Here is a 14,919-nt window from a genome sequence, read left to right on the forward strand (position 1 = left end):
TGTCAAATAACAAAATTAAAACGTGAACTCGGGCTCCCTCCAGTGGACATCTGTTGGTACTGCAGCTTGCATTAATCGAAGTGACGAGCCGAATCTGTGATGATGTCTAAAGCACAATAAGATTGAAGTGTTGAGGCCATTTTATATATATTTTAAAAAACAATTTAATCATATTATTTGAAAAATCCAGAGCAATTCATGTTTTTTTGGCCAAATACTAGAAACTAAGTTTTTCATTCTGAAACTCAAAATAATAATTAAAAAATTACATAATATATGTAATTTCTTTGAAAAATCAGCTGGAGAAAATAAATATTTTCCGACGATAAGTGGATGTCCTTCACATCAGTGACGATGTAAACCTTTTCAAAGGCAGATCTTGCCTCAAAGTTTGAAACAATTTAAGAAAAGTTTAAATGTTTCATTTTCTATAGATCAAATTTTGCAGCTGAGATTGTAAAAAATGTTCTAAGTTTGTGTTTAAACCACTGACAAAATAATACTAAGAGGAAAACTGAAGTTAATGAATAGTTAGTAATTGTTAGTAATAAAATATGTAAAAGATGGATTATTGTAACTATTACTGCCATTATTATTGGGCATCAAATCTGTCAAACTACAAAACAATAAAAGGAGAAATCCTCCAACATTGATCAGATTTTAAGTTGTCAGAAATTTTGTTACAAACCAGAGATGTAAACACGAAAAGGGTTTTTTTTATTCCATTCATGAAGAGAGCATCACATTAACATATTCCATACACGACATAAGAATAAAATTCTTATTTTTATTTTTGTCCTATATCACATTTTAAAAAGAAAACACAAAAACAATCCAAGATGTTTTTCCCGTCTGTCCCCACACACTAACACATTCCTCAAGTTTTGTCTGTACAAATATATTTTTTAAATAATATTTTATTTTTACAACTTTTCCAAACTTTGACCCCAACAAAAGAAAAACCTGTCTTCTTTAAAGCAGTTCGGACAAACGTAAAATCATATTTCCTCCTGTCATTTTCATCTTCTGAGGTGAAAACAAAATATTTTTCCAAACTTTCTTTCATCTCTCTGTTTTTAACTTTAAGTCTCCCTAATAAACTTTGACATTTACAGAATCCTCAAGTCTCAATAATCTTGACTCCAAAAATGAAGCATTTGTATGTTTTCTGTGTCCAACTTTGTGAATTATTCGAATAACTTTATTCTTCTCTAAACATAAACGTGTTAAATCAGTTTTATATGTATTTCCAAACACCTTAACACAGTGAAATAAGGCAGTACAACCGAACAATATAACATTATTGATAATACTTATTCAAAACAAATACAACTTTAGTCACTTTTACTTTAATAAATGACATATGCGGCTTCCAAGACAATTTTACGTCCAAAATTAACCCAAGAAATCTACTCAGAAACTTATTCAACTATTTGAAATTACAGATGAATCCACTGGGTTAAATTCTGCCATTTATTTGGGTTTTTTTTTTCTCTCTTTTGGGTTAAATACATCAAGCAAAATAAGCATTATTTTACTCATCTTTATTTAAAATAAATGAAATTCATATTTTAGTTCTTTATATTATGAATATAATAATATTTTAATCAGCCAAAGTGACCTCTTCAGTCTGAGGCTGTCGCTGGATTTTCCGTCCGGATCGGGTCAAGACTTTGACTTTGTGTCACATGGATCGTCCGAACAAACTCTCGACTCGAACATGAGACGTTTGAGACCTGGAAGAGACAAAGCTCAATAGTTTTAAAAAACATCTTTTATGTTCTCCTCCATGCGTCGTCTTTCTCTCTTTTTTGTCTTGAACTTCAACCGTCAGAATAATTACAGGGTGAACCTCAGTAAGAATGAAGGTCTAACAGTTTCTGACCCTGGAGTGAACCTGGTCTGACATTTACTCTGAGGAACAAAAGAACAAGATTGCTTCCATGTTGAATTCTTTCCATTAAATAAATAACATTCCTCAGCGAAGAGCAGCGGAGTCGCTCAGATGGTCTGATGGGCAGAAAAGCCTCTTTGTTTCAGGTTTTTTCCTCCACTGAGAACGCAGGAAAACAAGTAAAACTTTAGATTTTTGCTCATAATCTGTGCAGAACTGTATTTAAATGTTTAATCAAACCTTTGCAAGATTACAAAAAATGGAGCAAGAAGCTAATTTAAAGTAAAATATACATAAAACAATAAATTAGAGATGTTGTCAGAGCTAACACCTCTTTACTTCAGTCCCTGTCACTCTAATCAGAGCTGCGTGTGTCGAATTCATGACAAAAAACACTTTTTTCTCAAAATGGCTGCTTTCTGTTGGTTCTATCTCCATAGCAACCATTCTATTTTTTGGTTGTCTGTGGATGTCGAACACGTCCATGTAGTTTTTAGAGGAATCGGCTAAAGTACATTTTTGGATTTCCTTAGCAACGGAGGTTTTTTGTTAACCACGCCCACAATCCTCATCTATTCATGTTGTATGTTACATCATATCGTTCAGCTTGAGCCAAAGATTCATATATTACATTTCCACACTATTCTGGTAAAAGATGTGCGAACAACAGAGGAACACCAGTACTGTTAGCTAACCACGCTAACGCCTTTTAAAATCTACAAACTTTAAAACCAACATTTTTCCCAAGTAGCTTCTTTATGATCCAGAGTTATGATCATACTCTGAAAATTGGGTCAATTAACAAAAGGACTGTCATTTGTTACATTTAAAACGATTAAGCTTTTGTATAAGTAAAATTTTAAGTTGATTTAAATCAACAAGTTTAACTTGATTTAAACTACATCAATGTATTTCATTTAAATTAATAATATGACTTATTCAAATGAACACAACCTCTTTTGTACTTTGGTTCAACTCAATAATTTCTTTCAGACCGATTTAATATTTTAGTTACTAAATTGCTGGAATTTGTTGCAAAGACGTTTGAAATCCCAGGAAGGAGTTTAAATTTGTAGATAAAAAGGTGATAAGGTAATCTATTACCTGTTTATCTATAAACAGGTAATAGAGAGGATTTGTGGAAAATTCAAGATGGCGACTTCTTCCTTTTTTTATTGAATTCAGAACAAAAATATAACATGAGAACTTAACACAATTCTAAATAAAAGTCACAATTATTCTTAACTTTTCAGCTACTGTTGAAAACAAGAACGATATATATATTTTTCACAAATTAGTAAGAAAGAAAAACTGAATAAAATCAAATAAAAAATCCACAAAGGAAGAAAAAATAAAAGAAAACAACAAATAAATTAATTAATTAATAATGTCAGTTAAATTATTTAACTAGTCCTAAAAATGTAAAGATGTTAATCGTTTTTTGAGCCTTTGTTTTTTTGAAGCAAAAAGAAAAAAAATATTTTTTTTATCAGCAAATTTACTTTTGTGAATATTAAATTTATATGAATGAAAACATAAAAAAGAAAGAAGAACTTATCAAAACTAACAATTCCGTAAATAATAAAGTTGAAAATCAGGAGAAATAGATTTGGTGATAAATGTATGGATGTTTTTGCAGAATTAATTAGCAGGAACAGAAATAAACGAGAGAATTTTTTATTTGCTTCTGACAGAAAACACTGCAGGTATTTAAGTCGACTTTAAATTTAGATAAATGATGTTTTGCTGGATTAAATGTGTGTAATAGTTTGAGTTTCTTTGACTTTGTTTTATAAGAAGAGCTTTTGTGATAAAGTCCAGACTTTTTTATTCTCATATTAGATCATATAAAATAATCCTAGTAAAAAGCAGCTGATGGAACAGAAACATTTTTAACATGGCGACTTCTTTACTAACTTCAAAGAAAACTTCACTCCTGGTTGTAGACTTTCTTCTATTTCACGTTTTTCTTCAATTTACCTACGATTCCCCAAACATACCACCAAATTTGGTGAAATCACTCAAACAAACGTTTTCTTTTCCCAAGTTTCATACTTTGACTCTAAAAGTCCTTCATGCTGTTGATCCGGCGGCCATCCCATAATAATATGACAACTTTCCGTGGATTTTCCCGACACGTCTTTTGGTTTTGTTAGTGGATTTAGTCATCTCTTCTTTGATCCTGTTAATTCTCTCGCTGTGACGTCGTCTTTTTTCTTCTTCACTGTCAAACATTCGTTGGTGAGTTTTTGAGTTTTTGAGCGGCGAAAGCGAACGAAAGGAGAACTGTAAAACCCTTCTGGTCCTCCAACCAGGACTGCAGGACAGAATACATTTTCCAACTTGCTTCAGTTCGTTCCAGCTCAGTCCAACATCCAGTCTAACAAAGCTTCGCTCTGATTTTCCAGCTCTGCTCCTCAATGTTTGTCGTGTTCAGTCATCAGGAAAATCAGCTTTCATAACCAAAAGGAAAAACCCCGAATGAACCAAATATACAGAAAGTCGCACAAATAAACACCTCACTCTCCATGAACCTCCATAACAAACTCTCAGGGCAGACATGCGGCCCACACTGGAATACCTCCCAGTCCTCGACAACACAACATAAACACACAATCCAACACACAGCAAGGAGCAACTTCATGACAAAAGATACAATTACTTATGACTACATCTCTGCTCACAACAAAACCACAAAGCTTTGATCTCTCAGACAGAAACAAAGATGGAATCTGTGTTTCATCACAATAAAAGCAAACACACACATTTCACACACAGACTCACACCAGCCCAGCTCGGCTCAGATAAGACCACATATCGTCAGGAAGTGGTTTAAAAACTGTTTACAAGGAAGTTAAGGAGAATTGAAGCTCAATAAACACGACGTGCAGCTTCAAAATAAAAGTCTGAGTTTACGTTAACATTCCAGGTTAGCTTAAAAAACACTTCAGGGAATAGAATACTTCTTTAACTGAACGACAAATATTTGTAGAGAAATCACCGCAAATATGTGTGTTTGCAGTGAGGACATTTGGTATTTACTGGGGATTTTTAGGCTAATTTAGCAGTTAGCTTTTTCTAACAACATGCTAGCTGTTTTGGCTAAATTGGACATTTTTACAGTTTTTGAATTATTTGGGTATGTGGCTGATATTTAGCATTATGCTAGCTCATTTTAGCTAATTTATCTACTGACGTTTTTTGGGCTAAATCCGGATTCATCTGATATTTTAGCAACATGTTAGCTGTTTTGGCTGAACTGGACATTTTTTACGTTTTTTTATTAGTTTATTTCACTGATATTTTAGCATTATGCTAGCTCATTTTAGCTAATTTGGAGCTCAGCTAAAAATGTTGTAACATGCAACTTTTTTGGCTCATTTGGTATTTACTGGGGTGTTTAAAGCTAATTTAGCAGTTAGCTTATGTTCTAACAATGCGTTAGCAGTTTTGGCGAAATTAGACATTTTTAGAGTTTTTGAATTATTTTGGTTTGTGGCTGATATTTTAGCATTATGCTAGCTCATTTTAGCTAATTTATCTACTGAGGTTTTTTAGGCTAATCTAGGAATTTAGCTTATATTTAAACAACATGTTAGCTATTGCCGTCTAACTTAGACATTTTTACAGTTTTTGATTTATTTGGTATGAGGCTGATATTTTAGCATTATGCTAGCTCATTTTAGCTAATTTGGAGCTTAATAATAATATTTCCAGGATATCATCTGAACAGGCTCAAGCTTCACTCTAAGGAGGTAGAAAGATTATTAAAGACTTTAATGACTTTAATTTTTGTGTTTATTCTATTCTTTTTCAAGAAACTTTGACAAGAATGACTGAATATTGTAAATACAGATTATAGAGTTTAATATATTTAGTTAATCTTCAGTTTGTGGTGATTTTTGCTGAGGAAAATTTCTTCCTCGACTCAAAAGAGGAAGATTTAGCTGATATAAGTGCAAACAAAACCCCTTTTATGGACATATTTGTGTGAAGGTTTAATGAACATTCACACTATTGTGATTCTGTTTCTCTTTCTTATTATTTATTTTTCTTCTGTACACTTTCTGGAACATAAAAACTCAATCACACTTTCAGCAATTTCTGCAATCTTGGTGTCAAAACATTCAGCTCGTTAAGAACATTATCGCTTATATTTTTGGTATTTGTAAACTTCATGGTTTTTACAATTTAATGCAATTTGTGCAATTTTTTTTTTAGCCCCATTAAAATAAATTGCAATGTTTCAAATTCATGCAATTTATGCAAATTATGGAATTAAAAACATTCAGCACGTTAAGGAAATTAATGCAAGCTTCATACAAATGTTGAAATATTTAGGAATTTTTTTACGATTTTACGCAATTTTGCGATTTTTTTTTTTTCATACAATTCCTCAAATTTTTTTGGGCACTTTAAATCTTTTCAATATTGGAATCAAAACGTTCAGCGTGTTGATGACATTAATGCTACTGAGGTTTGAAGACACATTTGGAGTTTAGATCATATTTAAGTAACATGCTAATGTTTTTGATAATTTAGCATATGATGAGTTCTTTTTAGGCTAATTCTGAGTTAAGCTAGTATTTTAGCAGCATGCTAGCTTTTTGGCTGATTTGGTATTTATTGAGGTTTTTGAGCTAATTCTGAGTTAAGCTAGTATTTTTGCAACATGCTAGCTCTTTGGCTATATTGGCATATATTGATGTTTTTAAGGCTAATTCTGAGTCAAGCTAATATCTTAGCAATGTGATAGCTTTTTTTTTTTTGGCTAATTTGGAACCTACTCAGGATTTTGTGGATTTTTAGTAGGTAAGCTAATATTTGAGCAAAATACTCACTTTTTGGCTAATTTGGCATCTACTGAGTTGATGCCAAATTCCTACTTTTATGCAGCTTTAAATTTTACTTATTTTTCTAAAGTTTTTAAGAAATTCTTCAAATTCTTTGTGCACTTAATGCAATATCTGCAACTTTAAGTCATTTAGCGATTTTAGCAGTGTGCAAAAAGCTTTAGCATTTTCAGTAAATCCCTTCAGTAAAAAGATAAACTCAGCAAAAAGCATTCACACTAGCGTTATCGCAGGTGATACAACTTTTCTAGTTTAAATTTGCTTTGAGAGATTTATGATCCAAAGTTTGTGATGAGCTCAAGTGTTATGTGATCACGAGACATTAAGTGTTGAGTGTCTTGTGAGCGTTTGGTCTTCTGCTGGCATGAGCCGTCATGAAAAGACCGACTCTGAAGAACATTTCTACTGGATGACATCTTCTGGAAATGATTACATGAGCTGATCTAAAACAATACAGAGAAAGAAAGGGCAGATGTGGAACTCAAGTTATCGGTCCGTTGATCTCTGTCCAAGTTCAGCAAATTATTTAAGCTCACAAGAATTTGGCATCAAAAGTTTTACTGCCCATAAATGAGTAAAATCTTGTTTCTTGTTAATCGCACTCTTCTTTTGATTTTTTTTCACATTTACATCAAAAAACAAAATATTAGACACTTGTGGTATCAGCTTCATTATGTTTTCACGCCCTTAAAACGAATATATGAGAAGTTGGTTTGTGTATTTTTATTATATGAAAAATAAACATTGAGTTTTTTCTCTCTTCTGGAGCATTTGTTAATTTTTCTTTATTTTTATTTACAATAAGTTTGCAAAAAAAAAACAATCAAACTTTATTTACCTGCTTCTCTAAGTTTATATTTATTTGTGTTGATTTGTTTCTCTGTTTTATGCATAAATCACTGATTCCGTCAGAGAGAAATAAAACAGCTGCTCTGAATCCCATTAATGCATCAAAGCCAAATGTTGTCACTTTTTAAACGTGAGTCATGGAAACAAAAACGTTTTTTTATCATCGTTCCCGACATCTGGAACGATCAGACCAAGAAAGCTTTGGAAAAAAATTGTTTTTTACTCATTGGACAAAAAATAATTAGACAAAAATCACGATAAATTAGAGAAGAATTCTCTCCGGTATCAAGTTTTTAACACAAACCTTTTATTTGCGGGTACTATAATAATTAACTTTACGAGTCTGAACTTTCACCACTCCGAGATTACAGGTCAACCAGTAAGAGTTGACCTGTGACTTTTGTGTTTGACCTCTGACCCCAGAATGACAGCAATGATTTACCACAAACGACCTTAAGGAGCTTCTGTGTCGTGACGCTGAAATGATCTTTTTATGGGACCGCTCCTCTCTTTTCACCGTGTTTACATGTTTACAGATGAACCCTCAGGGTCTGATTGGCCTCTTTTTTGTTTTTTATTTGTTTTTTTAAATTGATATTTTTCCTTTTTTTATTTTATAGATAGATAAACTTTAGCTCTTAGTCAGTCTGAATAATCATAGTTAAAAGAACTGGAAGAGAAGAGTGGCATCAGGAGAATTAAGGTTCAGCAGCCAGGTGATAAAAAGATCAGATGATGAAAAATAAAACAAAAAACTCCCGTTTCTGCTACTGGGTTAAAAAAATATGTAGACAATGAGTTTTAGATGTCTGTGCTTCTCTACATCTGATTCATAAGCATGACATTACTTCCAGCTGTGATAAAAAAGTAAAAATATTCCATATTTAGGAGTTCTGCTGCAGCTTCAGTTTATTTTGTTCTTTTTTCCAGCATGTTTCCTCCTCCAGGATGATCCACTGCTGCCTCGATACTGTAAGTTCATGCAGGACACATGTGGCAAACATTATAAAGTCATTTTAATGGTATGAACGTCACACGACGCTCAGGCCTTGTCTGGTAAAGTATGGAAATCTTCGGATCAATCAGTGAGTCCAGAAATACTTTCTGTCGTCGTTCTGCAGAAACTCTGGAAGAATCTGAGTCTTTAACGACCACGTCTCCTGCAGATGCTCAAGCTGGTCTCCATTATGACACATGTGCTGCACACGTCCAGGAACACCTGCCTGGTTCTGATTCTGACCCGTTTCTGAGCAAACTGTTGCACCTCGACTCAGGTGGGAGTCCGTCCTGACAGTCACAAAGGAGGATCCAGCAGAGTCCGCCTCTACCTCCAGGGAGAACCTGTCAGATGAAAGGAACGTCCTTCAAGCGGAACAGATCGATTAGCAATCGCTTCATCTCTGACGGGTTCCTTCTGCTGTTTCTGCTGCAGCTGACACGTGCACACACCTACGCTCACAACACGAGTCTGAGACGAGACTCTATGTCCACCGATTTATTTCAGATTTTGCAAACTAATATCCTCTCTTACCGGTGGACGAATTGTTTAATTTGAATGAAAGTCCATTTCAGACGAGCCTTCCAGACGGGATAAAGATGTTCACATTCCGTCGGCTTCTGTAAACAGGAGGGAAGATTCCATTCCACTCAAGAATGTAAGAATGTGAGACGGCGTCTTGTTTTTGGGAAGAACAATGTGAGAAATGTCCCAATTCAAATCTTTCTTTACGGTTTGGAAAGGAAGCACAAAAAAGGTAGAAAAAAGGTTTCTTTGCATCTCAGATTTTAAAACATATAATAAAAAATGTCAAAAATGTGTTGTGAATCGCACACAACTTTACTTTGTTTTTATTGTTTCAAATTTTGAGATTATAAAGTGTCACTTTAAATTCCCACTGATGAAAACTGTGTTTTTGATGTTTTTAACCTGTTCTTGTGTTTTTTTCTGATGATATGGGCAATAATAAAGAAAACTAGATTTAAAGCATTACCTGTGAGAATACTACTGTGAATGCTGTAAGCTGAATATAGCTACTGAAGATGCTAGTGCTGGTAGCTGAAGATGCTGAAGCTGAAAGCTTGCTAAATATTATCTTAATGCCAAATTATCCAAAAAACTGTAAAAATGTATAATTTTGCTGAAACAGCTAGCATAACGTTAAATATCAGCGAAACTCCAAAGTAGCCTAATAAACTGGAAAAATTTCTAAATTACCCAAAACAGCTAGCATAATGCTAAAATATTAGTTAACCTAAAAAATGCACAAATGTCTAATTTTGCTAATATTTTAGCATATTGCTAGAATATTAGCTACAATCCAAATTAGCCTAAAGAATCTGGAAAAAAAGTCTACATTCACCAGAAACAGCTAGCATGTTGCTAAATACGAAAGCTAAACTCCTAAACTTACCCTAAAAACCCAAAGTTTAAATTGTGTCTTTAGAGGAAAGTATGCAGAAGTTCACAAGTTTCAAAGTGCACAACATTTTTTTAAAGGATTTGTATAATTTATCATTTATTTCCTAGGAGGCATACTTTGCTCTATATTTCAAAAACTATAAAGTTTATGAACACCAAAAATAAAAACAGTAATGTCCAGAATGATCCCTAGCATAGCAGGAGGGTTACGTCCTGTGGTGCGATTTGAGTGATGGGGGCGGCGTGGTGGTCTAGCTGCAGCGCAACTTTAGCGGTGCAAAGTGGGCGGTCCGGTCAGAGTACAAATTACTGTCCACCGGCAGACAGACAGCCACTGCGGGGAGCGGGGCCAGCCTGCCGGGGTCTCCTGAACTGTGATAGTTTTCTTATTTTTGGCGGGACAGTAATAAAAAAGGTCCCCTACTTTTCCCCCTCTCGGGTTAATGCAGGACAGCCTTCAAACTCTGTCACAGAGACACAGAAACACAGTGGAAGCGGCTGTCATCCAGATCCCCCCCTCCCCAGGCTAACTTGGAGTTTAGCTAATGTTTCAGCTACATGCTAGCTGTTTTGGCTAACTTAGGCTTTTGTCATTTTTTGGCTAATTTGACATTTAACTAATATTTTAGCTGGATTTTAGCTTCAGCGATTTTAGCAATCAATTTCAGCATCTTCAGTGACCAAATTCAGCTTCCAGCATATATATATTTAGTTTTTAGTTAGTTTAAAGCTAATGATGGTTAAGATGTTTTACATCCAGTTTGTGCATGACCCGATTAGTCGACTAATTGATTAAGAACTGAAATAAAAGAACAGCTTTGTCACCGGAACCGGATAAAACCTAAAGATTGTCCGACCCCATAAAAGACAACGATTTTTTTCCACAGCACTCCAAACAATAAATTTAGCACTTTTAAATATCACAACAACAAAAATAAAACGGTTTTGAAAGCAAGTTTCTGTTAAAATGCAGTTTGTCTTAAAGTTTGAAATGTCAAATGAATCGATTGAATCAGTTCAGATAAAAGAACTGGACTGTAAAGAACCACCACAGTATTTTTAATCTTTTATGAATTGATTAGTGGAGAAGATGCACAATCCTACTTCAAAGGTATGAGTCTGTGAAGTTAATGCGTTTTTTTTTTTTTCTTTCTTTAAATCTGCGTTTGGGATTTTTAACATCGAATTCAAACAAAAAACTATAAAATCAAGCCAAAAGAAAAGGCAATCTCCTGATGAGAACCATGTTTCAAATCCCCTTCCCCATTAAGGTAAATGCTGGTTTTTAATCCACTTCTATTTCTGTGATTTGATTATCACAAAGCTAATTTTGTGCAGTAATTACCAAGTAAACGTCCAAACGAAGGACTGGAGCTCATTTCCTCTCTGGAGGTGTGGAGGTTCCTGACAGCATCGTCTGAATCCTTTGAACCGTCTCCATGTTTGTGATGATAAGACATTCCCAGCTGCTTCCCTTATCTGATCTCCACACTCATTCATGCATCCTCCGCCGTCCCGTCCTGCTCTCTGTGACCCCCCCTCTCTACTCTGTCCTTTGTGTAAGTGAAGCGGGGGCCTCCCCGTGACATGAGCCCTGCTCCTGTAAAACTAATAATGCTGCAGATTTGTGGAGGCTTAGCATTCTTTCCCCTCGCAGAGCAAGACACTGGGAACGGAGCGAAGGCGAAGGGAGGGGGGGCGGTTTTGAGGTAACGCTGAGGTTGGAGGGGCATGTGGGGGGGTGTCCTAGTTTGAAAGGAAGCGACTTGGGAGATATGCAAGAAGAGAAGAGCAGTAGAGCACAAGACGGAGAAAGAGAGAGGCCCCTCTCCCTGAAACGCACCACATGCCTTCGTTTTGTTCGGGTCAGCGGTTCTGAAATCACACTGCAGCCTCGCCGACTGTTACCAAACCGGAGCTTCTCCCCGACAGGTGTGCTCGTAAGATCCCAAAAGGAGAATAAGTTTAATGTCTGTCTGCACTCGCATGGTTGCAGAAGAAGGATTTTCTTTATGAAGCAAAAACAAACCAAACGTACACAAAGATCATGGCGTCAAATCAGGATAAAGTGAAGGAAAAAACTGATGAAAATTTGAAAAACAGACATTTTTTATTTAAAAACAATACATTGTAAATAAATATAAAAAAAAATAAAACTTGAAAATTTGAACAATATATTGTAAATTTGAAAATAAAAAAAACCTAACAATCTATAAAGCTATTTTGAGGCCAACATTATTTGAAAACCAAACAAATGGAAATAAATATTGTCGTTTGGCCAAAAAGAGTCAAAATGTCTGAAACTTTTTGATATTCTAAAGCAAATTTCATTATTTTCAGCTTCAAATGTTCCATTTGGCACGTTGGGGCGGGGCTAACATAAAGGACCAATCAAAATCGATGAAGGCGGTAACTTCAGTCCCAGTGCAGTCACTGATGTTGATTGGTCCTCCGTGTTAGCCCCGCCCCAACGCGCCACAACAGGGCCAAAAGTTTTGAAAGGGAAATTTTCAGATTTAAAAAAAAAAAAAAGAGTTGAAACTGAAAAAAAGTTTGGTTTTGTAACTAAAATGTTGAGTTTCGAAATAAAAAAAGAACATTTAAATCTGAAAATAATTAAGTTTATTTTAAAAAGCAAACATTTAGGACATTATTTTTTGGGGGGGCAAACACCTTTTTTTTTTTTTCAAAATAGCTCCATAAAAAACAAAACAAAACAAAAAAACTCAGAATTGAAACTGTAAACTAAGAACAGAAAGAGAAAATTCAGAAAAAAAGTTGAAAATTCAAAACAGAAGCTGTTACTAATGAATACATTACTTTTTATTTGGTAACTTTACTTTTATAGTTTTGATTGAAATTTTCAAGTTTTATTCAAGTTTTCTATATATTTTTATTTTTTCAAATTTACAATGTCTTGTTTTCAAATTTTTAACTTTTTTCAGTTACAGTGTCTGTTCTTCACATTTTCAATCTGTTTTTTCTTCACTTTGTGTTGATTCTGATTTGACCAAATGAATCAGGAGTGTGAAAACTCAATCCTACAAGGGGCCAAAATCCAAAACACGTCTTAGGTCGCAGGCAGAAATGGATAAACATTTATAGAACACTCTAAAACTACATTTTTAAAACTTTAAAACTGTAACTTTTTAAATAATTATGAACCAGATATATAACATTATCTGTGATAATGCTAATGTGAATGATGGAAGCTGAATTTGGCTGCTGAAGATGCTGAAGCTGATAGCCAGCTAAAATATGAGCTAAATGTCAAATTAGAAAAAAAACGTAGGTTATCAAAAATTGCTAGCATGTAGCTGAAAAAATTGCTAAACTTAAAAATAGTGAAACAAACTGAATAATAGCCTAAATTAGCCAAAACAGCTAGCATGAAATATTAGCTAATCTCCAAAATAGTCCAAAAAGCTGCAGAATGCCAATTTTTAAAACTTTAAAACTGTAACTTTTTAACATAATTATGAATAATAAAAATATAGGAATATTATTCCAGAATAAATCAACTTAAACCTTAAATAACATTGAATATTTTACTCTAAAAATATATTTTGTCAAAATTATACAAGTTAGAAATGAGAACAAGATAATATCGGGTCATTAATAACAATAAAATAAAATGATCTGGAAGGCCGGATAGAATCACTCGGAGGGCCGGATCCGGCCCCCGGGCCTTGACTTTGACACACGTGCCATAAAAGATCACCAGATGTGCTCAGAAACAAGCAGAGTTCAAAGGGGGGGTCTCACCCTCTCTGCCCTCTCCAACACCCCTCCACTCCCTCCTCTTTCCCATGTACCAGCAGACAGCTGCCGGACTGCCTCCATTCATCTCCTCCGGACTTTCCCTTCCTCCTCTCCTGCGCTCCGACATTATCCCTCAGCCGGATATCAAGGCAGGTCCTGTCGGGGCAGGAGAGAGGCTTGTGTAATCACAGCCTCCATGCTTTAGAGGAAGACAGGAGAAGAAGAAAACCATAACCTCAGGAGTGGAGTCTGGGTGACGGAGACCATGCCGGGCTCGGTGGTGCTGCTGCTGTCCCTGCTGGTGCTCTCCGCCGGCAGTCATGCCAGAAGAATCAGGAAAAGAGGGCTCAGCCAGAAGGTGAGGCTGTTTATGTGAGCGTTTGTGCACAGAAGAATGTGGATTTGTGTCTGTGGGGCTCAGACGGCTCCTGAAGCAGAAGTAGGTGAAAGCTCAAAGCACGGCGGACAATACCGGTTCTGTTGGAGAGGCATGTTCACACCTCACAGCAGCTTTGGGACGGAGGTGAGACTTTGGTCCGGTTGGTTTGAGGCTCTCTGCTCTGAAACCAATGAGAGACACATTTAGAGAAATCATGTATGCAGAAATGCAAACATCAGATCAGAGAACAGTTGAATCAAAGTGTGAATGTTTAGTCAGCATTCACACTGTAGTGATCCTCCTGCTCCTTTCTGTAGGTTTAACTCAGTCACAGTTTCAACTATTTCATCAATCTTGGTATCAAAACGTTCAGCTCGTTCAGGACATTAATGCTTGTATTTTTGGTATTTATAAACTTTATAGTTTTTTAAATATTAAGCAAAATATGCCCCATAGGAAATGAATGAGAAAGTCTTCAAATGTTAAGTGGTTGAACAACAAACTTTAAATATATTCATGGAAATGTTTACATGTTTTAGAGAAGTTTTCAAAAAAATGTAGAGTTAGCTTCTTTTGTAGCAACATGCTAACTAAATTAATTAAGTTTACTGAGGAATTTTAGGCAGTTTCGGAGTTTAGCTAGTACTTGAGGAATGTGCTAGCTTTGGGCTAATTTGTTATTTTTTATGCTAATATAAAGTTTAGCTAATATTTTGGCAGCAGGCTAAAGTTTTCTGCCAACTTGCTATCTACTGGGGTTTTT

General features: G+C 35.0%; 1 protein-coding gene across 2 annotated transcripts in view; it reads left to right on the forward strand.

Moving 5' to 3' along the window:
* The first annotated feature begins 13,738 nt into the window (after positions 1-13,738).
* wfdc1 (WAP four-disulfide core domain 1) overlaps positions 13,739-14,919 on the forward strand; it is an 8,272-nt gene continuing 7,091 nt past the window's right edge. The window contains exon 1 of one of the 2 annotated variants that reach the window (XM_024282041.2): positions 13,739-14,135. In XM_024282041.2, coding sequence (XP_024137809.1) covers positions 14,043-14,135 — 93 coding nt within the window. In that variant the 5' untranslated portion in view covers positions 13,739-14,042. Of the gene's footprint in view, positions 14,136-14,163; positions 14,301-14,919 lie in introns of those variants that run through there. The other variant, XM_024282040.2, reaches the window with a different exon arrangement.

Source organism: Oryzias melastigma, linkage group LG6, assembly GCF_002922805.2.
Source record: "Oryzias melastigma strain HK-1 linkage group LG6, ASM292280v2, whole genome shotgun sequence".
NCBI lineage: Eukaryota > Metazoa > Chordata > Actinopteri > Beloniformes > Adrianichthyidae > Oryzias > Oryzias melastigma.